The sequence below is a fragment of the Aotus nancymaae genome, unplaced genomic scaffold, assembly GCF_030222135.1.
Source record: "Aotus nancymaae isolate 86718 unplaced genomic scaffold, 86718_ANA_hifiasm-v0.15.2.pri h1tg000001l, whole genome shotgun sequence".
Taxonomy (NCBI): Eukaryota; Metazoa; Chordata; class Mammalia; order Primates; family Aotidae; genus Aotus; species Aotus nancymaae.
Genome location: NW_026988412.1, coordinates 5,064,963 through 5,088,303, shown reverse-complemented (window position 1 = coordinate 5,088,303; position 23,341 = coordinate 5,064,963). Strand labels below are relative to the sequence as shown.

At 39.7% G+C, this 23,341-nt stretch overlaps 1 protein-coding gene and 1 pseudogene across 3 annotated transcripts in view; one reads left to right on the top strand and one right to left on the bottom strand.

Moving 5' to 3' along the window:
• The window catches only part of RALGAPA2 (Ral GTPase activating protein catalytic subunit alpha 2), a 330,878-nt gene that overhangs the window by 267,910 nt on the left and 39,627 nt on the right, over positions 1-23,341 (bottom strand). For all 3 annotated transcript variants that reach the window (XM_064375258.1, XM_064375283.1, XM_064375285.1), the window contains exon 4: positions 3,139-3,196. In XM_064375258.1, coding sequence (XP_064231328.1) covers positions 3,139-3,196 — 58 coding nt within the window. The remainder of the gene's footprint in view (positions 1-3,138; positions 3,197-23,341) is intronic.
• On the top strand, positions 18,955-19,396 carry LOC105724674 (glutaredoxin-related protein 5, mitochondrial-like; annotated as a pseudogene).

Below are 23,341 nucleotides of genomic sequence, written 5' to 3'. Positions count from 1 at the left end.
ATTTGCTGTGTGGGACAAGAAGCAAACTGCGTTAGTGACGTTTAACCAGAACTTCAAGGTTCTAACCCGACATTTCAGAGTACCCTGTCCCCGACCAGTTGCAGTAACATTTAATTAGTAAGACATCAGCATAGGAGTGTTCTTCCTAGTAGGTAAGGAGTATTTGCTACCTAGAATGTCAGGCATTGGCTGGTGAGAAGGCCCCTGCCAAGACTCAGAGGTTTTGTAAAAGTCACGATGCCAATGCTGAGCACATATTTAAAGCACATTCCTTTCCTTTGATACCTGGTATTTCCCTATAGTTTCTTAGTTTCTACAGCTAACTTGGTCAAGACCTGGCGTGATAAATGGTAACAGTTTTAAGAAATCCAAATAAACTGAAAATAATTAAATAGGCACAGTAAGGTATATATGCATATATTTAGAAATCCATAATCTCTTATGGACCACTTCAAAATCCAAAAGACTAATATGAAAACTGAAGCTTTTCTGTGTAAGTCGTTAGCATACAGGACTTGATCTGAATTCATATGCTGGCAACACCTGAATAAGGCTATTTTGTGTGTGGATATTCCACTAATGGTGCATATTCTCATCTTAAGCTACAGAAATAATAATTTGCTTAGTTGAGGTGGGTGGCTGCCCAGACCCCTGGAAGTGTTATGCTAAGATTGTGTTGATGTTCTAAATTATTTGCTTCATTGTACATCAACGCACCATATTGCCGTTCTAAAGTATGAAAATGCCTGATTCCAAAGCACATCTAGTAAAGATCATTGTAGAAGAGATGTGGACCTGTGTAAACACCAATTTCTACCCAATATGATTAATCATGCAAAAATATATTTGTCTGAAAATAACCTGTTTGACTCTAACACTAAGTATACATATAAGCATCAGTAATAAACATGAATAATTTTATATGCAAATGTTCATACTTCAGCATTAGGAAATATGATTCATTCTGACCACTTTATAGCAACAGCTTGTTCTCACACCAGATAAATAACACATACTGCTATTTGATGGCTCATGCAACTCAGTATTTGGCAATCTCAATTGAGGCATCTGAGGCCTCCAGTCATTGTTCTTGCTAAGATGCTGCCAAACTGGGTAAAAAGCTACTAGTACCAGCAATTTTAGCCAGTTTATGTGGTATTAGGCAGAATTAAAATAATACTACATACTGCCTACTAGACACATAAAGTTTCACAACACAAATGCAAATTAATTTTCACACATAGTTCTAATAAGTTTATTCATGCTGAGAAGGGCCTACTAATCTTCAGAATTCTAAAGTGCTATCTAAGAAAATGAGTATAGTTTTCATACAAATGATATAAACAAAATTGAAGAAGGATTATATGTAGCACAGATGAAAAATACTGCATGTGGTTCTTTCTCATTGTCAGCCATTCCTACTGTACTGTGGAGCACCACAAATCCCCATGATGTCTCTTTAGATTATACCTTACATTTAAATTTTTATTTTTTCTATAATTTAAAAACACAAGCTCAAAGGCTCAATTAAGCAGAAATGCAATAGACAACTCTCTAAAATTTAAAGGAAAACTTTCTTTGTGTATTTGCATATTTAAAGATAAAGGTACTATCCTAAAGTAATGATTTACATATTTGGTTCAATTGACGTATTTACTATATACACTTTGCTTTTTTTAAATTTAGAACATATAACTTCATATAATTCAATTTCTATAAGAGTCAATTCCATTTTCCACATAAATAATCCTAAATTTAGGATTTGGAATTTTGGAATATTCACTGATCATTGCATTCTTTCAGGTTCCACAACTTTGTACATATTGATCTCTCACCCAGAAAACCTTTTCCACACTGCACCTGTTCATCTTTCAAGGCTCAGATCAAAGTTCTCTCTCTTGAAGCCTTCCTCAATTCCTCTGAAAAGAATTATTCAACTTTTCTTTTTTGCTACCAGCATACTTCTTTCATAGAGACAATTTTGCTGTAATTATTTCTCTCATCTATCCCGACTGGGCAAAAGGCCTATACAAGAATGGTGCTATATTCTTAGTTTCAGTCCCAGAACTTTGCACACGAATGTCTCTCCCTCAATAAATATTTTAATGAATGAATGATCAAACAGAGTTATATCCCATCATAAGGTCATGCTCTCCACAAATACGATCATCTGGTAAGAAAACTTGTAGGAAATGTTAGACTCTTGTATGGCAGGGGATTGAAGGAGGCACTCTTTAAAACAGAAGGCAGAATTCAAAACAGATTTCACAGAATTACTCCAGCTGCGCTGTGTATATTCAAGTGGGATGAGATGTTAGATGTTAAAAGCTGGACAGAAAAGGCAGCTGTGGTAACTTGCTTTATTTCAAGTTTCCTCTCAATGTCACATCCTAAAGCATTCAAAGAGATTAATTTTGAGTCAGTGATACAGGCTTAAAGAACAAGAATTCTCTTGGCCATGCATGGTGGCTCACACCTGAAATCCCAGCACTTTGGAAAGCCAAAGCAGGTGGATTGCTTGAGGCCAGGAGTTTGAGATCAGCCTGGCCAAAATGGTGAAACTCTGTCTCTACTAAAATTACAAAAAAAATTAGCCAGGCAATTAGTGTGCACCTGTAATCCCAGCTACTTGGGAGGCTGAGGCAGAAGAACTGCTTGAGCCCAGGAGGCAGAGGATGCAATGAGCCAAAATCACACCACTGCACTCCAGCCTGGGCAACAGTGTGAGACTCCATTTAAAAAAAAAAAAAAGAGAGAGAGAATTTTCTTAAACTTATTTAAGAAAAATACTCAAACTTCATGTACACAAGAATCCCATAGGTCCCAAGTTAAAAATACACACTACTGTGATTCAGGAGGTCTGACTGGAGCCTGAGATTCTGCATCTCTAACAGGCTTCCGGGTGAGGCTTATGCTGTTGGTCTATAAACTATACTCTAAGGAGCACACAGAGGAAGAGATAGACATATTTGTCTCTAAAGTCAGGGTGGGAATTGTCTTGATTTCATTACCATAATACCATACCTTTATTAATATTCCTTTCTATACGCTATCTTGATGATATCAACTATATAAAACATTACTGAAAATTCAACTGGAAGAAATTCATATTACTAAAAAAATTTTAATTGTTCTTACCTATACTCTGGTAATGCCATCGAAAGAAAATTCGTTCAGGTAGAAACTGCAGTATTTTCTATTAAAAAAGATAAAAAGAAAATAAACAAAAAATGAAATTATACATTTTTGTAACAGGCCCATATTACTTGCTATATATAAGTTCTAGAAGAAGAAAACTGTTTACAATAACATAAACACTGCACTTTATGCTGTATTCTTATGGATAGTTTCTTTCACTTGCCCCAGGCAAGCTTCCTTATCTGAATGTTTTAAAGAGATCATTGTCCCAAGTTTAATTCCCTCCAAAAGAAAACAAGAAAAAAACCTAAAATGTTAAGTTTATCTTAATTAAATAATAGCCCTTTCTTAAATATTAAAAGAATAATTTCCCAAATGACAGATTCCCCAGGTTTCTTCTTTTTCACCATCTCCTTACCATTTTCATTATAATCACTTATTAGTCTCTGGACAAAGAACACTATTGGGAAGAAAAGTGAAAACAAAGAGGATGAGATTGTAAACAATTCAGTAAGACAAGAAAATGAAATTGGTGGCAAGAATTTCATTAAATTAATGGCCGAAAAATATTAATAAGTTTTGGAATTATAGTTAAGAATATCCCCAAACTTTTACAAGCTTTTTTTTTTTTTTTTTTTGGTAGAGTCCATACATATGAGATCACACAGTATCCTTCATTTTTTTTTCTTTGAGACAAACTTGTTCTGTCACTCAGGCTGGAGCGTAATGGTGTTATTTCAACTCACTGCAACCTCTGCCTCCCAGGTTCAAGTGATTCTCCTTGCATGAGTCTCCCAAGTAGGCAGGATTACAGGTGCCCACCACCATGCCCAGCTAATTTTTGTATTTTTAGTAAAGACGGGGTTTCACCATGTTCGCCAGGCTGGTTTTGAACTCCTGACCTCAGGTGATATCCCAAAGTGCTCGGATTACAGGCGTGAGCCACCATGCCCAGCCCCATGCAGTATCTTTCTGTGCCTGGCTTATTTCACTTGGCAACAATGTCCTTCAGGTTCAACCACATTGTCACAAATCACAGCATTTCCTTTTACAAGGCTGAACAGTATTTCATTGTGTATTCATACCACATTTTCTGTATCCATTCATCTACTGATGGACACTTAGGTTGTTTCCATATCTCGACTACTGTGACTAACACTGCAATAAATATGGGATTGCAGATATCTCTTCTGCATACTGATTTCAATTCCTTGAGACATAAAGCCAGAAGTGGGATTGGTGGGTCATGTGGTAATTTTATTTCTAGTTTTCTTAAGGAATTTCCATACTATTCTCCATAATGGCTGCACCAATTTACACTCCCACCAACAGTATACCACCAGCATTTCCTTTTCTCTGTGTCCTTGTCAACACTTGTTACCTGTCATCTTTTTGATAACAGTAATTCTAACAGGTGCGAGATGATACCTCACTGTGATCTTAATTTGCATTTTCCTGATGATTAGTGATGTCAAACTTTTTTTCATAAACTTGTTGGCCAAGTGTATGTATGTATTCTTTTGAGAAAATTTATTCAAGTCACCTTATCTTTCAAGTCCATAACTCTAAACGGTATCTCATATCCAGTGTTACTACATGGTAATTCTGACATACACTCAAACATGCTCACACACATTTCAAATCCCATTCAGTGAAAAATATCTACACACCAGACAACAGGCTTCACTCTTGAAAAATAAAATAGATATAAATAAATATAGTCCTTCCAAGATTTCATGATTAGTTTGCAAAAAAGATGATAAAGAATATCATTTAGCAAAAAAAAAATTTTTTTAATTTTAAAAACCCTGACAGACGTTTGTATAAAATATTACAGAAGTAAGGAGGAAAGTGCTTCACCTAAGCAAGGGCTTCATGGAATGCTTCCTTGAAATGAGGACACTTGAGCTGAGACTTAGAAGATGAATTAAATTCGCCTAGTGAATAGGGACAGAAGGAAGACCAAGGGGGAATGCTAGGAGGCAAAGACTTCCAGAAACCACAGCAGAAACCACAGCAGCAGAAGGGTCAGTTTGGCTGATAGGTAGTGAGAAGGGGAGGAGATGGGCCTGGAGAGGCAAGGGGCTTAATGTTCTCAAGGGAGCAGTGTGGTCCCTGAGTTGGTTCCAGCTAGAGGTAAACTGGAGGCAGCTGAGAGGGGTGGCAGAGATAATCACTGAAGAGAAACAATGGTAGCATTTCAAAGGAGAAATAAGAAGGCCTGGACGAAAATCCACCAGGTAAAGAGAACATATAATAGTAATATGCAAGAGATTAAACTGTCAAAATAAATGGGTAGAGGGGCTGTGGTAAATGGAGGTCTCCAGCATGGCTCCCAGTGGCTTAGTAGATGGCAACACTTTTATCCAAGAGATGAAATCCAGATGGAATCTTAGACGCAAGTAGAATAAGCATGTCAAGTTTGATTCTCGACATCCTGGTATTTGAGGGTCAATGGTCGACCTTACCAGAGATGTTCTTCTAGGCAAATGTGTAAATGGGTCTGGAGTACAGGGGTAGGATGTGGATGGCAACAGATATGGGTAGCAGCTGAAGCTGTGTGTATATGACAGCTCTCTTTTGAGACAGTTTAAAATAAGACAAGATGAAGCTCTGGAGGCATCCATGAGCTGAGGGAGCTCTGCTAAGAAAGGTAAAATAAAGGTAAAGCAGAAGCTAAAGGCTAATGTGCTCGAATCCAAGGAGAAATATTTGATGTGTCAGCTGTTTGTATGCTTATTTATTGTAAAGATTAGAAACATTTAAGAGTATTTATATGCACAACTAGTTCTAAAAAGTTAAACATATTACAAATGTGGGGAAATGAATGTCACATAACAGAATGACTTCAATATCAAATCAAGTGAGCTCAATGTTAATCTCTTGCCTTGAGAACACACAACTTTTGTAAGCCAGACACCAAATGCCAGGCATGACAGATCCATCTGTAAATTTTACAGAAGTAAATAGCTGTTTCAGGGGAAAAAAAACAAAACAAAATAAGTCTTCCCCTTGCAATATGCACTAACATGAATTTTAGATGAACAACACAAAAAAAGAAGCTAAATATAAAAACTGGGTTGTTGTGTTTTGCCAAGTTACATTAAAAGGGAATAAGTAAAACAGCTCTCTACAGAGTATCTTAATAAGAACCCAGGTAAGCACTGTCTTACCAACAGAATCTAAACTCAAACATCCCCATGAGCACATAGGATCAAGAACCCACAGAGCTGGGTTACAACCTACAGGAAAAAACCACAAGCAAAGAGGTTAAAACAAGAAATGCAAAGACTCTGGAACTGAGAATAAGGACAAGGGTCCCAGGACTTAGGCTGCCAGGCCAAATGAGCAACTCCAGAGCCAAAAATAAGCACAATCCGGAGATGGCCTGGGGAGCACCAGACTCAAGAGATGAAGACAGCCTGCACCACCTGCATCTAAGTTTTATGGTTCTTTAACTCAAAATTTCACTTAACAGAAAAACTTACTATAGACCTTAATTTAGTATCTTTGATTAGAAAAATTAACGATAATGGCAAGCTGAGTTTTCTGGAAAACATGGTGCAATGGAGGACTTAGGAGTACAAATGGCCTATTGAGGACTAACACCTGTGAAAGAGAAAAGCCAGCAGCAAGACTGGACAGGGGCACCTCAGACAACAAGGTGGAGCTGACAAATCTCTGCCAACCTAGTGGAAGCTCCACAGCAAAGATGAGAGGAGAGGAGTCCAGCGTGACAAGAAATGACAAGGTCCCTGTACTACTGCCTCTGGCAGTTACTGGCTTGGGGCCATGATGAGAAGAGTGTGACCAGGGATTTCCGAAAGCTGAAGGTGTGAAGAGCTGGAAGCCATCAGCTAACGCCACTCCTTGTAGCTGGGCAGCACATTCTTTCTTGAAGGGGAATATGTGCAGCCCATCTCTATGTGTGCCACAATATTCTTCAAATTATTAATCAGAATATACTCATCACATTAGTAAGCCGAAGCACTAAGAGACGGCGGTCCCCTACTTGAGAGACATGGCCTCCCTACTGGCGCTGTTTCTCAACAGCTGGCTGCTACCTCATATTGATGGAAGCCTGGTCCCACTGAGCTCTCCCCATCCTCTGTGCCTCTCTGTGAACTCCATGCAGTTCACTCTGCCTGGGCAAATGGCACAGCAGTGACTTGGTGTCCTATCATCTCACACATTCTCGTTTAAGGGACGTGGCAGCCCAGCTACAACCCAGGATCATATTCTGATCCCATCTTGCCACATAAACAGTTCATATAGGAAATGCTGAGGAAATTTAAGATTCAGAATAGATCTATCTTGGATTAGATGAATGCTTGACATACCCACTCTTCTTCAGACATTTAATTTAGTCAGGAAACTAATTTGGAAGTGAAAATCATGCTTTTTAGTTTTCCAGAACACATACTGGTCTTCTTGATTTTGTTTTCTTTTGTTAGCACACAACAAAGAAAAGCACAGAATACAGCAAGATGATGTGTATCTAGATGCTTGGATACTATCACTCTGCCACAAAAGTAATTTCCAACTTATTCTGAGGTCAGGTCTATCATTACCACCACTTCTGGGTAAGTTTTCAGATTCACAAAATGTATGGACTTTAAAAACACTCAAAAATAAAACCGATAAGATTTGGATATGAAATGCATGCCCAGGATCTGAGCTACTAAGAATATTCCCAAATGGACAAAATCTTACACAACAATTCAAAGGCTGAAAAATTACCCACACTGATGCTTCTTTTTGTACCCAAATATCGCAAAGACCATTATTTAAAGTCTATGAGGTCAATAAAAATAAAGCTCAACACAACTATCTAAGTCTAAATGGTAAGCCTGTACCTCAAAGTCCTAGAAGAAGCCTACTTTTACTCGGGCAAATACAATCCGGCATTTCTTCTACTGCAGCCAATATTCTAAGCTATACTGCTGTGAATGCCACATAAGTTATTGACATCTTGTTTGTAGTTTCACTGGAGAGTAAAATAAAAAAAAAAATCAAGAAAGCCACACAGTGTGAATAAATATTACTTTTCTGAAAAACACATGGCTCTATTTAATGCTCACTGCTCAGTTGCATCTATATGGTAATCCATTACAGTACACTCGAAATCGAAATTAGGTATTACTACTGATCAGCACATCAGGGAATCTGTCATTCTTTTAACTGATTATCCATAGTTCTTTTTTCTTCAGAACCTACTGCATGACCAGGAATAATGTGAAATGTAAGCTGGAGTCTACACAAGATGCTATCATCTACTTTGTAACTGCTGGTCTTCTTTTGATTTGTGTGGGAGATTTTTTAAAAATTATTATCAGATGATTGCAACATATCCCAGTGGATTCACACTTGATTTCAATTTCACTTAGGAAGCTAGGACAGTAAAGAATGAAGAAAATATTACACACAACTCATGGGAAGGTAATCAACTAAAACAATGACCAATTAACATGTTACACCTGAAAGCAGAGTGTGGCGAGCAACCCTTCCCCAAACCAGCTGCAGGACAGAAGAGCTCCAGGTAAAGAAAATGCTGACCTGGAAGAAAACAGAAGATTTGGTTTAAAAGAACAGAGGTCTTAGTTACTTGACCCTTTGAATAATAAATATGCAGAAAATTTTTATTGAGAACTGGGCAGTTTGATTTAAAGAAAACATTCTATGAATGCCTGTGCTACAAGTATAGTCTGATTTCAGAAGAACCCATGTGCATAGGAGCCCAGCTGCATAGACGCTTCCAGGGAGACCTACAGAGAGGGGAACTTGATCGTTTGCTGTCTTAGGCCTGGCCACTCACCTCTTACTATAATGACTCAACTCTTTCATGTAGACAGAATATTTGCCTTGAACACTTTCTCTTTTTTTTTTGAGACACAGTCTCCCTCTGTGGCCATGCCAGGGTGCAGTGATAAGATCTTGGTTCACTGCAAGCTCTGCTTCCCAGGTTCCTGCCTCAGCCTCCCGAGTAGCTGGGACTACAGGCAAGCACCACCACACCCAGCTAATTTTTGAATTTTTAGTAGAGACAGGGTTTCACCATGTTGGCCAAGATGATCTCCATCTCTTGACCTCATGGTCTACCCACCTTGGTCTCCCAAAATGCTGGGATTACAGGCGTGAGCCACTGTGCCTGGGCACACTTTCTTATTAACATTATAACAAAATGTTATTTGAGGACCTGCTATATGTTTGAAGTTAAAAAAAAGTTATTCTAGAGCTGAAAGTCTATTAGCCACGTACCTCCCTTCTTCAATATATCCTACACAATTCATATTCCAGCAAATATAGAGATTAATCAAAATAATAAAAAAATAAGGGTGTGGGGACAACACTGTGACAGTGAGCTATATTTACATAATTAGAGTTAATATGACTATAAAAAAGAGTACATTCCTGAAACAACTAACATAAGACAACTTCCTTAAAATATTATAATAAAATAATCTGAGTGGCAATAGCAGCGGCAAGAGGATGAACAAGTTCTATACCTTGAAAGATGATGACACTGGGGACCATGCTCAGAATAAAGAAAACAGCACGCAGAAAGATGGAGAGAAGGAAAAAACAGAACAAGACAAGAATCAGAGCAGCAGCAAGAGGAAAGCTGTGATCTCTGGACCAGTAGGGCATCCCCTATAGTACACTTTCTAGTATTCCAGGAGAACCCCCAGCCATCCCACCAGCTCACAGAGATGCAAACAGAATATCAAACAGATTGGTTGGGCGCGGTGGCTCACGCCTGTAATCCCAACACTTTGGGAGGCTGAGGCAGGCAGTTCACTTTCCAGGAGTTCGAGACAAGCCTGGCAAACATGACAAAACCCAGTCTTTACTAAAAATACAAAAACTAGCTGGGGGTCATGGTGGCACACACCTATAATTCCAGCTACCTCACTTGAGCCTGGGAGGCAGAGGTTGCAGTGAGCAGATATTGTACCACCACACTCCAGCCTAGGCAACAGAGCGAGACTCTGTCTTGAAAAAAGAAAAAAGAAAGAATATCAAACAGATAGATACCTTTGCCTTTGTGAGTTCTTAGTGATTTAATGGAGCCCTGAGAGTTCATTCATGCCTGTATTTATATCATGATGTTTATTTACCTTCCCGGTAACCTATTTAAAATTTTGGTTCCCTTGGTTGACTGACTTGAGTCTCCGAGATCAGATCTGTTCATTCTTAGGTTTCTCCCTAGACATCCCTAGTGAATGTGTAGGTATCAACAAATAAGAGAATTGCAGAGTTGATCAGAAGGGCTTACAAAAGTACAGGTCTGGTATTTTTATTTAGCAGATATTTATGGAGTCCTTACTAAGTTCAAAGTGTCATGGAGAATATAAACGCTTATAGTATATGGCATCTATCTCCTCATGAAGTTTGACAGTAAAGTGAAAAGTAAAGTCTGAAAGTTTTATATTTAAGAACCTCCCATTAAGGTTTTGGCTGTGTTCGTGATCATACATAAAATATCTTTTCCCTGTGTTCAGAAAGCAAATGAAATCTCTAATAATTGCTTTTTGGGTACTGACAGTACAGAGAGCCTAGACTATGTCTCCTCTCCCTCTCAAGTGACTTGGCTTGTGTATCCCAAGAATCTGTCTGCAACATCACTCTTATTGAACAAAGGTTACCATGTACCTCCTGTGTGCTGTACCTTTTTGATTCCTAAGCAGAATCAAATGAAAGGTTTGTCATTTTCTTGAAATTATTGAGGTATTAGCCCTGTTTAAATGTGTAAAATAGAAAAGAATATTCTAATAGACAGGAAACATTACAATAAACTACTAAAGAAAAAACAATATAAAATTAATAATCTGTGTATAAACTGCTTAAAATAGTTGAGAAGTACAAAAGACATATGGAGTTAAAGAATAAAGCATGAGGCCGGGCGCGGTGGCTCAAGCCTGTAATCCCAGCACTTTGGGAGGCCGAGGCGGGTGGATCACGAGGTCAGCAGATCGAGACCATCCTGGTCAACATGGTGAAACCCCGTCTCTACTAATACAAAAAATTAGCTGGGCACGGTGGCGCGTGCCTGTAATCCCAGCTACTCAGGAGGCTGAGGCAGGAGAATTGCCTGAACCCAGGAGGCGGAGATTGCGGTGAGCCGAGATCGCACCATTGCGCTCCAGCCTGGGTATCAAGAGTGAAACTCCGTCTCAAAAAAAAAAAAAAAAAAAAAAAAAAAAAAAAGAATAAAGCAGAATTCATTTTTTTTTTAGGCAGAGTCTTGCTCTGTTGCCCAGGCTGGAGAGCAATGACGCAATCTTGGCTCACTGCAACCTCCGCCTCCCAGGCTCAAGTGATTCTTGTGCCTCAGCCTCCTGAGTAGTTTGGATTACAGGCATGTGCCACCACACCCAGCTAATTTTTGTATTTTTTAGTGGAGACAAGGTTTCTCTATGTTGGTCAGGCTAGTCTCGAACTCTTGGCCTCAAGTAATCCACCCACCTTGGCCTCCCAAAGTGCTGGGATTATAGGCATGAGCCACTATGCCTGGCCGAAATACTGCTTTATTCTTGATATTAGAAGAAAACCAATGCACACAGTATTGTTAATTTAAAGACAGCTATTGGAATGAAAATAGGAAGTGTACCTTCCAAATTACAAAGCATATTTCATAAAGCCAAAATCAATTGACCTCTCCTCCCAAAAAAAGTTAGAAGAAAAGCTAAAACCAAGTGCAATGGGCATCAGAATATACAGATGTGTACTGGTTATCACACACAAAAAGTAGTAAGTAGAAGCAGGTTAAATTCCCCTACCAAAGACAAAGTTCATCAGAGGCAGCTTTCAAACACAGAAGGACTGACAATAAAATACAGTAAAGGAGGCTCACATGCACACACACCCATACAAAGCAATATCAGTATCAAGTGAAAAAGTTTTAAGGGGGACAAAGAGAATTATTTCAAATAGGTTAAATATGCAATTTACAATATCCCTATAATATTTATCAATCTTTACACAACAAATAACATAGCATGAAAATAAAACAATGAAGGCATACTCCATTAAAACAACTTTTAGAAACTAAAGGGGAAAAACACTTTTCAAATGGGAGATATTAACACACACTATCTTAGAGAAATAAAATAGGCAATATAGTGTAATACAGAAGTCTTGAATATAGTTATAGCAAAACTGCTTTAACAGCTATATATCAAGTATTGAACTTCACAGAATCCAACATCTGTGAAACACTTACGAAGTTATTTTTCTAAGCCATGCAAATAAATCCCTCAAATTAAGTGTTACACAGGTCACAAGCAAACTCTATACACTGGAAGTCCACCATCAAGTGTTGTGGATTTTAAACACTCAAGTTAAAAAAAAACAGTAATTCTCAATTACTTGTGGATTTTAACACTTGAATTAAACTGATTATAAACTAAAAATAATCAACAATATGATTCACATATAACAAAAATTGGTCAAAGCTGAAATAAGAGACAAATCCACATACTTGAATTTCCTATAATGCAAGAACTAAGTTTTACACTCAAAAAATTGAAGAAAAAAAAAGTTCTGTTAAAGAAGAAATTAATAAAAATAAAAGCAAAAATGACTTATATAATGAAATTATTACCAAGCACTGTTAATCACTAAGCTAGACAGTTGAACTGGTAGTACTGCAAGTAATTAAACGTCCTCCGAATCAAGCATTTATTTATTTAATTCATTAAAAATACTCTTACTAAACACCCATTCTGTGCCAGGTACCATGTGAGGGATCAAAAATAGATAAAATACACCATTCCTGCTCTAAAACCTAGAGCCCTCAGAGGGAAAAGGTAAGAAAATCAGGGATGTCAGTACATGCACAAGGAAGTGAAGACAGACAAGGCGTACTTCCACAGGGAGAACACCCTTGAACTGAAATCCTGAAGGACAACAGAGGTGAGCCAGGCAAGGAAGAGCATTTCAGGCAGACTAAACAGCAGCAAAAAATGAAAAGCCTTGATGCTGTTTGGGGACCTGTAAGAGGCTGCCAGAGAGGGCAAAGACAGGTGATAAGGGCTAGAGGAGGCGGCAGAGACCAGATAAAGAAAGCTCTGAAGGCTGTACTGGGAGGTGTGACTTTTGTCCTAAAGGCAATAATTACATCACACAGACAGCATCTGAGGTGAGTGAGGGGGAGAGAAGGGGTAGAAGATCACAGACCAAAAGACTACTTAGCAGGATACTCCACTGGTGGGGAAACTGAGGCTCTGAACAAAGTCTCAGATAGTAGGCAGAAGATAATATCAAAGAGTACCAGAACAAAATATACAGAGCCATGGAGGGAGAAAAATACTATCAATAACAAACAAAATAAACAGACAGACTGATGTTTTTTACAGCAGTCCTCCCTTATCCTAGGGGGATATGTTTCAAGACTCCCAAGGGATGCCTGAAACCATAGATATATAAACCCTATATACACTGTGCATAAATTTCTTTTTCCTTCTCTACAATTTCATGGAAGATTCATTCTTACTGTAGATCTTAGTAACCTCAGCATATAATTTTTTTCTTTCTTATTAAGTCAAGAGCTTTCACCTTTTCACTTAAAGGAAGCACTGTACAGCTTCTCCTTGGCATAGCTGATTGCCAGCATCACTATTCTTGTGTTTTGGAGCCATGAGTATCATTATTACCGTTTTTGAGACAAAGTCTCACTCTGTCGCCCAGGCTGGAGCACAGTGGCACAATCTCGGCTCACTGCAACCTCTGCCTCCTGGGTTCAAGTGATTCTCAAGCCTCAGCCTCCTGAGTAGCTGGAATTACAGCAGCACACCACAACACCTGGCTAATTTTTGTATTTTTAGTAGAGATGGAGTTTCATCATGTTGGCCAGGCTGGCCTCGAACTCCTGGCCTCAAGCAATCCACCTGCCTCAGCCTCCCAAAGTGCTGGGATTACAGGCATGAGCCACCATTCCCAGCCTGGAGCCATTATTGAGTAAAATAAGGGTTACCTGAACACAAGCACTGTGATATCACAACAGCTTATCTGATAACCGGGACCACTACGAAGTGACTGATGGATGGCTAGCATCTACAGCGTGGATCCACTGGACAAAAGAATGATTCACATCCCAGGCAGAATGGAGCAGGATGGTGAGAGATTTCACCACACAACTCGTGCAATTTAAAACTTATGAATGGTTTATTTCTTTAATTTTCCATTTAATGCTTTTGGACTCTGGTTGACCACAAGTAAGCAAAACCCCAGAAGGTGAAACTGCAGATAAGGTGGACTACCGTATTAAGTACTAAAATGTGATATTTAAAATGTTTTTATTAGGTACAAAAAATACAACATTCAAAACCTTGGAAGCGCAGGCACTTATGAGATTTCAAGGTTATTTTTTCACTTAGCTTAGGATCATGCAAAGGTCTAATCTCTTTTTCAAGAAAAAAATCACATTGCACTGGACTCTATTTTTAATGACAGAATGAACATTCAGTGACCTTCACAAATCCCCAAATTAGTAGCATATAATTCTACCCATAATATGTGGATTTTGCCCTGAATAAAGTATTCACTAAAACAGATTCAAAAGGAGTCTTCTTTTCACAAAAGTAACTTACATAGGAGATCTCAGTCACAACCAAATCTGCCATGCTAGTCTTCATTTCATGCAAGTTTCTATTTTCTGCCTGAAAACTACTGCATTTTTCTGATCTCTTCAGTTTTGGTACTAACACTAGTTGGTCATCTTTTTTATATCATTTTTTTAGGGGAAAAAATCACTCCCAGACTGTTTCTACGTAAGTGATGAGTAGAGAATAACAAAGCCCCAGTGAGATGCCACTACTTGGTTCCTACCACCCCATAAATTCAGAGGATTTAAACTCCTGCCTCAGCAAAATTAGAAAGCATTGTTCACCTGCAGGTTGGCTTGGGACTGGCCACCCTGTCAAATTCATTCACTAAGTTCCCAAGGCCTGCAGGAAGAGCCAGCCCACAGAAGGCTTTAAGCCAGATCCTTCCAACCTGTAATGTCACAAATTACATCGAACACTAGATGTCACTCTGTAACAGCCACCACACTACACATCCAGACAGAAAATAAGTAATAGATTTATGATAGTAAGTTTTTGTACAACTGTCTCCTAAACGTATATATTAATTTTAAAAAAAACCCAAACTGCATTAACAGATTAATTTTAATTCAAGAGAAAAGAGCTCTCTACATGTCTCCTGCTATTCTAACAATAAATACCCATGCTCGAGTTTCATTGTGAATTTTCCCTATCTTCAGTCCTAATGCAGTTTCTACCACCTGCCCTTAAAAGATTCTTGGAAGCATTTTTGCTAGTATTGCCTTCCACAGGATCTCCTCTTGAGAGTGTCAGTTACCAACAAGTCAAGTGGCACACTACGTGAAAGAGGCCAGCCTGCCAGGAAGCTCAGGGCATCTGGGCTGCAACAGATAACCACAAGAATGTAATTTCAGACTTCCACAAACATCTTATCTCCAGCGTCTCTTCCTCCAAGGTGAACTGAGTAATGTGGTATATCCTGTTGGGTCAATCCCAAGTTTCTCACCTGTAAGTCTTGATGCAAAAGGGAGACTACAGTCTTTAATACTAAATTCAGATATTAAACTATCCACTGAAACTGACTCCTTTCAACTCAAACACTTGTCTAATTCAAATTATTAACATTTTGTAATAGGATAATCACATTTTAACCATGAACAGTGCATGCAAAGATTCTCCAAAATGGACCACATGTTTATATTTTGTTCCCACCTTCTAGTTTGTAGAGATCACAGACATTTATTTCACAAGCAAAATCAGACACCAGAATAACCACATGCTATAGAGATAAAAGATCTCAGTCCTGTGTTCTATTATTTCCCCAGTATTCAGTACAGGAGATAGCACCGAACAGCAATTATAGAGCTAATTCACCACCACAGGCAACATGTGAGACCAGTACAAAAGGGTGCCTTGGCTACTTGGCCATCTACTGTGATCCCTGCAGAGCAAGTCTCAAGGAAAGATCACACTATGCCATAACAATAATGTTATCATTTGGGGTGGTTCCCAACCAAGGGTTCAACATCAATAAAAGCCACAAGTATGGTGAGCATTATAAAGAAAGCCAGATGATTATACACCTCTATTATCATTTAAATATAGCCCCATGTCATAAATGTGACCCAATATCCTAATCATGGTAACCAGTGACATTCATTCTCTTTGCCACCTGGAACTCAGGAAAACTTTGGGGATGGGAGATGGGTGTCTGTGTCAGCTCAGTTCTTTTAAAAATGTTCTCCAGGAAATTTGAATTGATAGTGGCTTTTTCTCAGTTGCAATCTGTCACAAAGAATTATAACAGTGAACTAAGAGCTGCATTCAAAATTGGATTATTTTAAAAGAAAACAAAATCTACAAAAGCATCTAATTATTTGAAATCCTCAATAAGAACTTAAATTCCAAGGATTTTAGAAGAATCTGCTTTTCTTGTTCATTTTTTCTTGTCCCTCTTCCATTCAAAAACAGTAAAGTGATCCTCAGGGAAAAACAAAATAAAAAGCAGTAACAGCCTGAGAGGTTTGTAGGGGAAGTCCTTCACCTCGGCATGGAGGGAGGAGCAGCACGGAAGGATGGCTACACACTAGACAGCCTGGACTAAGGAATGACAAAGCAGAGAAAAGCAGGGACTGTGGCAACTAGTTGATTGTAAAAATATGATTCTGCTGCCTTGCTACGTATTATTTGCTTCTAAGAAAAGGCATTAGCCATTGTATAAAGAAAGAAAAGGAACTGTTACTTAATCCTGTAGGACACCTAGGCTGAATGTGTTGACTTGCCTAGAATTCAGTCCAGGAATTTTCACTGAACCTCCACAGAAGTTTCTAATTTGTTTTCATTTTCAAAGAGTTATAAAAGATATGCAATTCCCACAAAAGAAGAAGAGACGGCAGGGGTAGGGGGAGGGAGAGAGAAGGAGAAGGAAAGGAAGAAGAAGGGGAAATAAATCTCAAAATTGTTTGTAATTCTATTATATACATAACTCTAGTTTTTCTTTAGGCAATTCACTATTAGTATCTGAAGTAAAATGGTGCTATTAAATGTGAAAAGTTATAAATGAATGCATTTGGATGGGAAATAAAATCAACATTCAAATTACTGGATTGCATATAAAAGCAATGCTTACAGAGAGTAAACACCAGCCATTTGTTTCATCTTACTGGCACTGTACTGGATATAGCTATATTACCATTATCAAGAAAGTCATTAAAAGTTATTTTCCCCTACTCTAAGGAAAAAATTTAGAGGCTAAATCCACTCTCTATATAAGCTCACCTGGAGCAATGAAGAACAAGAGACCCAGTGTTGAATTCCATTAAGGTAAGACACAGATTCCACTACATCCCTGGATTCACCACTGGTCAAATTATGACTCCCAAACATAACTACACCCAGCAAGACTGTGTACACATGAGTCCAGCCATCCAATCCAGCATAAACACCACACTGCAGGGAACGAAGGGAGTCAGCACATATGGGCGTGTAGTAAATCTCAAGCAATCAAATTTCAATACTAAAGGAAAAGCAAAACCTAGCATCGATGGTATAATTTTTCTTTCTCTCTATGTCCTATAAGAAGCCCACATGTCATCTGCACTTGCTGTGTAGTTCACCTGCTGCAGTCTGCCTCTTCCATCAATGCTTCTCAAATAAGAATCTCCTACCAAAGGAGGGGTGACAAAGAGACATGGTGCACCATTCTGGAGTGCACTGAAACTGTTTTACCTTGAAGGGAACGGATGGAGAAAGACTGAAGTGGTAGGGAGATGAAGTCCTAAGGAAGTTGACTAGCCTTTATTTAACATTTGTTTTCATTTTAAAACATGCACGAAAACAGCAGAATAAAATTGTGCATGGCTTTTCAATTCTGTTTGCAGAGGGTCACTGAAGCCATGCTTCCCCAACCTGTGAAGGTAAATGCTCACTCCTTTCAGCCAAGGGCATTATGGTAATAAGAAGCAGCCCAGAGAAACCACTTCAGTAAAATCCTAAACCTTAAGTCAAAGCCCTCTGCCTCACAAGGATACAAATGTACAAGATACTAAGGATTTAACCGTGTTTAATAATGAAAAATAGTCTTTCAGATGATGAAATAAAGCTCTACTGGAGGACTCTAGAGCCTTTCTGTCCAATACAGTAGCCACTAGCCGCATGGATTATCTGAGGTCAGGAGTTTGAGACCAGCCTGACCAATATGGTGAAATCCTCGTCTCTACAAAAATTAGCTAGGAGTGGTAGCGGGGGTCTGTAGTCCCAGCTACTTGGGAGGCTGAGGCAGGAGAATTGCTTGAACCCAGGAGGCAGAGGTTGCAGTGAGCCGAGATCATGCCACTACACTCCAGCCTGGGCGACAGAGCAAGACTCTGTCTCAAAAAAAAAAAGACACAAAGGATTATAAGTCACAGTTGCTGGCTTTAGAAGAATCAGCTTTTCTTGTTCATTTTATTTGTTCTTGTCCCTCTTCCACTCAAAAACATGGATTTAGAATTTTTACAGTCTCATTAAGAAGCTAAGGCATAGCCACATTAAGGGATAACTATGGACATCCAGCCACAGTCAAGTAATAACACAGGCAGTGCTATTATATAAGTCCACAAGAAAGAATGAGCACTTCTAGCAGGAGTTGCCAGGAGAAACTGGCGTATCTGAACAGAGCCTGAGAGAATGGGCCAGATGGGGAGAAGAGCTAAGAGCAGTCCCTGAGGGGAGGGCTCTGGGTGGTCAGCCTAGGGCCCGGGCCATCGTGGGCTCCGGTGAGCTTGCAGGGATGAGCGGGTCCCTCCGCCGAGCGGCGACAGCTCTGCTCCGCTGTGGGCGCGGCGCGGGCGGCGGTGGCCTTTGGGGTCCGGGCGTGCGGGCGGCGGGCTGGGGCGCGGGCAGCAGCAGCTCGACGGAGCAGCTGGACGCGCTGGTGAAGAAGAACAAGGTGGTTGTCTTCCTCAAGGGCCGCCGTGGTGCAGATCCTGCGGCTGCATGGAGTCCGCGACTACGCAGCCTACAACGTGCTGGACGACCCGGAGCTCCGACAAGGCATTAAAGACTACTCCAACTGGCCCACAATCCCGCAAGTGTATCTCAACGGCGAGTTTGTGGGGGGCTGTGACATTCTTCTGCAGCTGCACCAGAATGGGGACCTGGTGGAAGAACTGAAAAAGATGAGGATCCACTCCGCCCTTTAAGATGATAAGAAAGACCAAGACTCTAAGTGAGGGTGGCCAGGTCCTCGCTGAGCAGAGAGGGAGCCGTTCATGTCAAGAGACTCACTGCCAGAAAAGCCTTACCGATTTTGGTTTTCAATATTGAGACAACAGCTGCTTGCACTGATTATTTTGGTTCGTGAGCAGTTGGGTGATTTTAGTTCGTCTAGTGTTTGGGCTAAGAATATTTTATTGTGGACTTAATTACAACCACTGCACTGTAATGATTCAATGCTGTATTATGATATTGCTGTAAAGAAAATTCATTTTTATACTGTCATTTATTCCTGGGTCTGATTTAGGAGTTAAACAGGAGCTTAGGAATCATTATTCATGACCCCTCTGCAAATGTGTCAGTCTGCAAAGACAGTATCTTCCTCCCAGATTTTGTGAAGCTTCTTTTGTAATGGAAAATGATGGGCAAAAAAGAAACTGTGATAACCTGGGGGGGTGTTGTTTTTTAAAATAAACTGCCAGCGCAGGGATGCTGTGCATGTCTGAATTGATCCTGAAGCACATATGTCTGTAAGGATTTGGAGTGTCTGCAGTGTTTTATGGGTAGAGTGATTCTCATATTCTTCTATTAAATTTGCCACAAGAATTGCAAAAAAAAAAAAAAAAGCAGTCCCTGAAAAGAGAACTGAATAAACTAAGAGGCAGAAGTGAAACTATGCACAGAGAGGTAAAGGGGAAAAGTATTAGCCCAACAGAACCCTTCCACAGAGTAACCACAAAATATGAAGGAAAGCTACACCAGGAACCAGGGAGAGGACTGTGAGTGTTAGACCAACCTGGCCCATACTTTATAGGCTATAAAGAACCCATTCAGGTCTCTAGGAAGGTTAATGACAAGACAGAAACAGAGTTAACATGGTGGGGTAATTTAAATAAAATTTAGAATAAGAAATCTGTTTATCTGTGATTTCAAATTCTGTGATATTTGAAGAACATCTGAATGAGTGGTACTCTAATGCCAGAACATGTTTAAGTTTTGAAATTAAGCCTCTTCTGTCAATATGTATAACTCCAAACTATACTATTTCTCTAGTAAAAGGTGATGGCATACAACATGGCAGAAAGCTTGAAACAGTATCTTTGGATTAATTATATTGTCTTATTCTCTGTATTCTTGATGTGCTGACATCTGGGGCCTCAATGGCCTAGGAAGGATGCCCCTCCCCGGATTAGCAAATTCCCAAAGATAGTGTCTCAGAGCATGTTTTTGATATGCAAACCAACTAGCCAATCCCAGATCCATAACCCCAACCACGTCCTTTTATGGGCTCTACGCCTTTGTCCTAATCACCCAAGGACCAGGCACTGGACAATCAGGGGCCACCCCCTACAGGCCAGTCAGCTTAAATTATTCAAACTATACAGTCCTAAACCTACGTAGTTTGCTTACCTGGCCTTGCCCATTCCTTCCTGCAAAAACCACAATAAAGGCTCCTGCCCTTAGTTCTGTGGCTGTCTCTCCCTCTTTCCTCTCTGCCTACTGATTTTGCTTCGGTGCTTCCCTATGTGGCTTTGTGTGACATGTCTGTTTCTAGAGGACTGTGAGCATAACCAAAACATCTTCCTTCATAACAATCATATTCATGTTTCTGTGCCTTACCACACCTGATTAAAACAAATCTCAGGTACCATTAAAATAACCTCTCAAGGCTGGGCACCCTCGGTAATCCCAGCACTTAGAGAGGCTGAGGCAGGTGCCGGTAATCCCAGCACTTAGAAGAGCTGAGGCAGGCGGATCAGGAGGTCAGGAGATCAAGACCATCCTGACTAATGTGGTGAAACCCTGTCTCTACTAAAAATACAAAAAATTAGCCTGGTGTGGTAGTAAGCACCTGTAGTCCCAGCTACTCGGGAGGCTGAGGCAGGAGAATCGTTTGAACTCAGGAGGCAGAGGTTGCAGTGAGCCGAGATCGCACCACTGCACTCCAGCCTGAGCAACAGAGCAAGACTCCATCTCAAATAAATAAATAAATAACCTCTCAAGCCTGAATCCAGAAGGTCCTCAAGGTCATGTGAATTATTTGATCTTGAAGCCCATTCACCAGGTACCTTGTGTTTCTACACCAACCCTCCTTTCCCTTATGCAGATTAACTAATTCAAGAGCCATCACCAAAATATCCCTTCTGAAAAGAACCATTCAGGATTTTCTGTGACTCAGAAGTCATTACTGGAGTTCTGACATAAATTCACTCTTGACAGTAGACTCTTCACATCACCACAAAATGCTAACTTATCTTCCATGAGGACAGGAGGCTCTCTCTGCCTTGTTCATTGTTGTATCTCCAGAACCTATGTGTGTCTGATACAGTTCATACCTAATAAATGTTTCTAATGAATGAATGAACTGTAAATAATAGTACATGTTGATATAGACAGCCTATGAAATACAGCTTAGGAAGCAGAATAATACCAACACTCCTAAGTGGTAGGGAGCATGGCAGTAAGTTAAGAAAATGGGTTCTAGAGTTAGACTAAAGGTTAAATCCCTACTCTCCCATTTCCTAAGTGTGTACCCTTGGGCAAGTCACCTAACTCTATAAAGCCTGCAACATTTCATTCATAAAAACTGGGAAGACCAAACCTACTTCAGAAGGAAAGAATTAAACAGGCTAGTCCATGTAAAACATGTAGATTCCAGTCAAGATGGTAAATGTAAATTCATGTTTTGGACTCCCACACCATCATCCCCATATCTCCATTTGAAATACAAAGCAATGATAGATGAAGTATATATTTAAAGTACGGTAAAAGTAGAGTCATAACGATAGTAAAAAAAATATGATAGGCCGGGAGTGGTGGATCATGCCTGTAATCCCAACACTTTGGGAGGCTGAGGCAGGCGGATCACCTGAGGTCAGGAGTTCAAGACAAGCGTGGCCAACATGGCGAAACCCTGTCTCTACTGAAAAATGCAAAAATTAGCCGGGCATGATGGCAGACGCCTGTAGTCCCAGCTATTCAGAAGGCTGAGGCAGGAATAACTGCTTGAACCCAGAAGGCAGAGGTTGCAGTGAGCCGAGATCAAGCCACTGCACTCCAGCCTGGGCAACAGGGCGAGACTCTCTCTCAGAAAAAAAAAAAAAAAAAGCCATGAACCAACAACAGAAACTCTAAGTGGTGCACATATCTGAAGCAATAGGCAAAGGCAGCTGGAAGGTCAACTTCCAAAAGGTGCAAGTGTTCCCACTAGAGAGGAAGGCAGGCAAAAAGGTCTGCTCACTGCCTGAGACCATCACCTTGACTGGCTGGTGGCCTTCACTGCACATCATTTACTTTATCAGAAACTGTAGTGTCTCCAATACTCTCTACATCTAAAAATTACTGTTTTCTTTTTCCAAGGCTCCCTTTCAGTGCATCCCTGACTTACAAGGCAGACAGCAGCTCTCTTTACATACTCTTCTTTCATGCCTTCTTATCTCTTACCTCTATGCTTTCTTCCAAGCCATTTCTTATTTACAGAGTATCTCTACATGGTATCACTTTTGTGATTTAACACATCTTATTAATTCTACCTCTTTTCAAGGGAGCCTTTCCCAATTATTTACAAATTGGTAAGTATTCACTTCCAAACCCTTATAAACTATCTCTTTACACACTTTACACAGCACTATCCTACAAAGGCAGCAATGAAGTTACTTAGCACCCAGAATGAAACATACAAATTACAATCTACCTTCTAAAGCCAGAGACACAGGGAACATAAGCATAAATAAAAAGTAATGCAAGTTTATTATTCATTCATATTTACCGTGCCAAATGAAAGTTTTATGAAGCCTTGAGTAATATATATATATATGTATTCTATTATATAGGCAACTAATCCTCTGTAAATGGTACTGTAACAGTATCAACACCCTCCTTAGTCTAGTATTTAAGGACATGAAGGGAAGGCATTGAAACTTCTATGAAAGGGATAAGTTTAAGGTCTCTGAAAGGCTTTC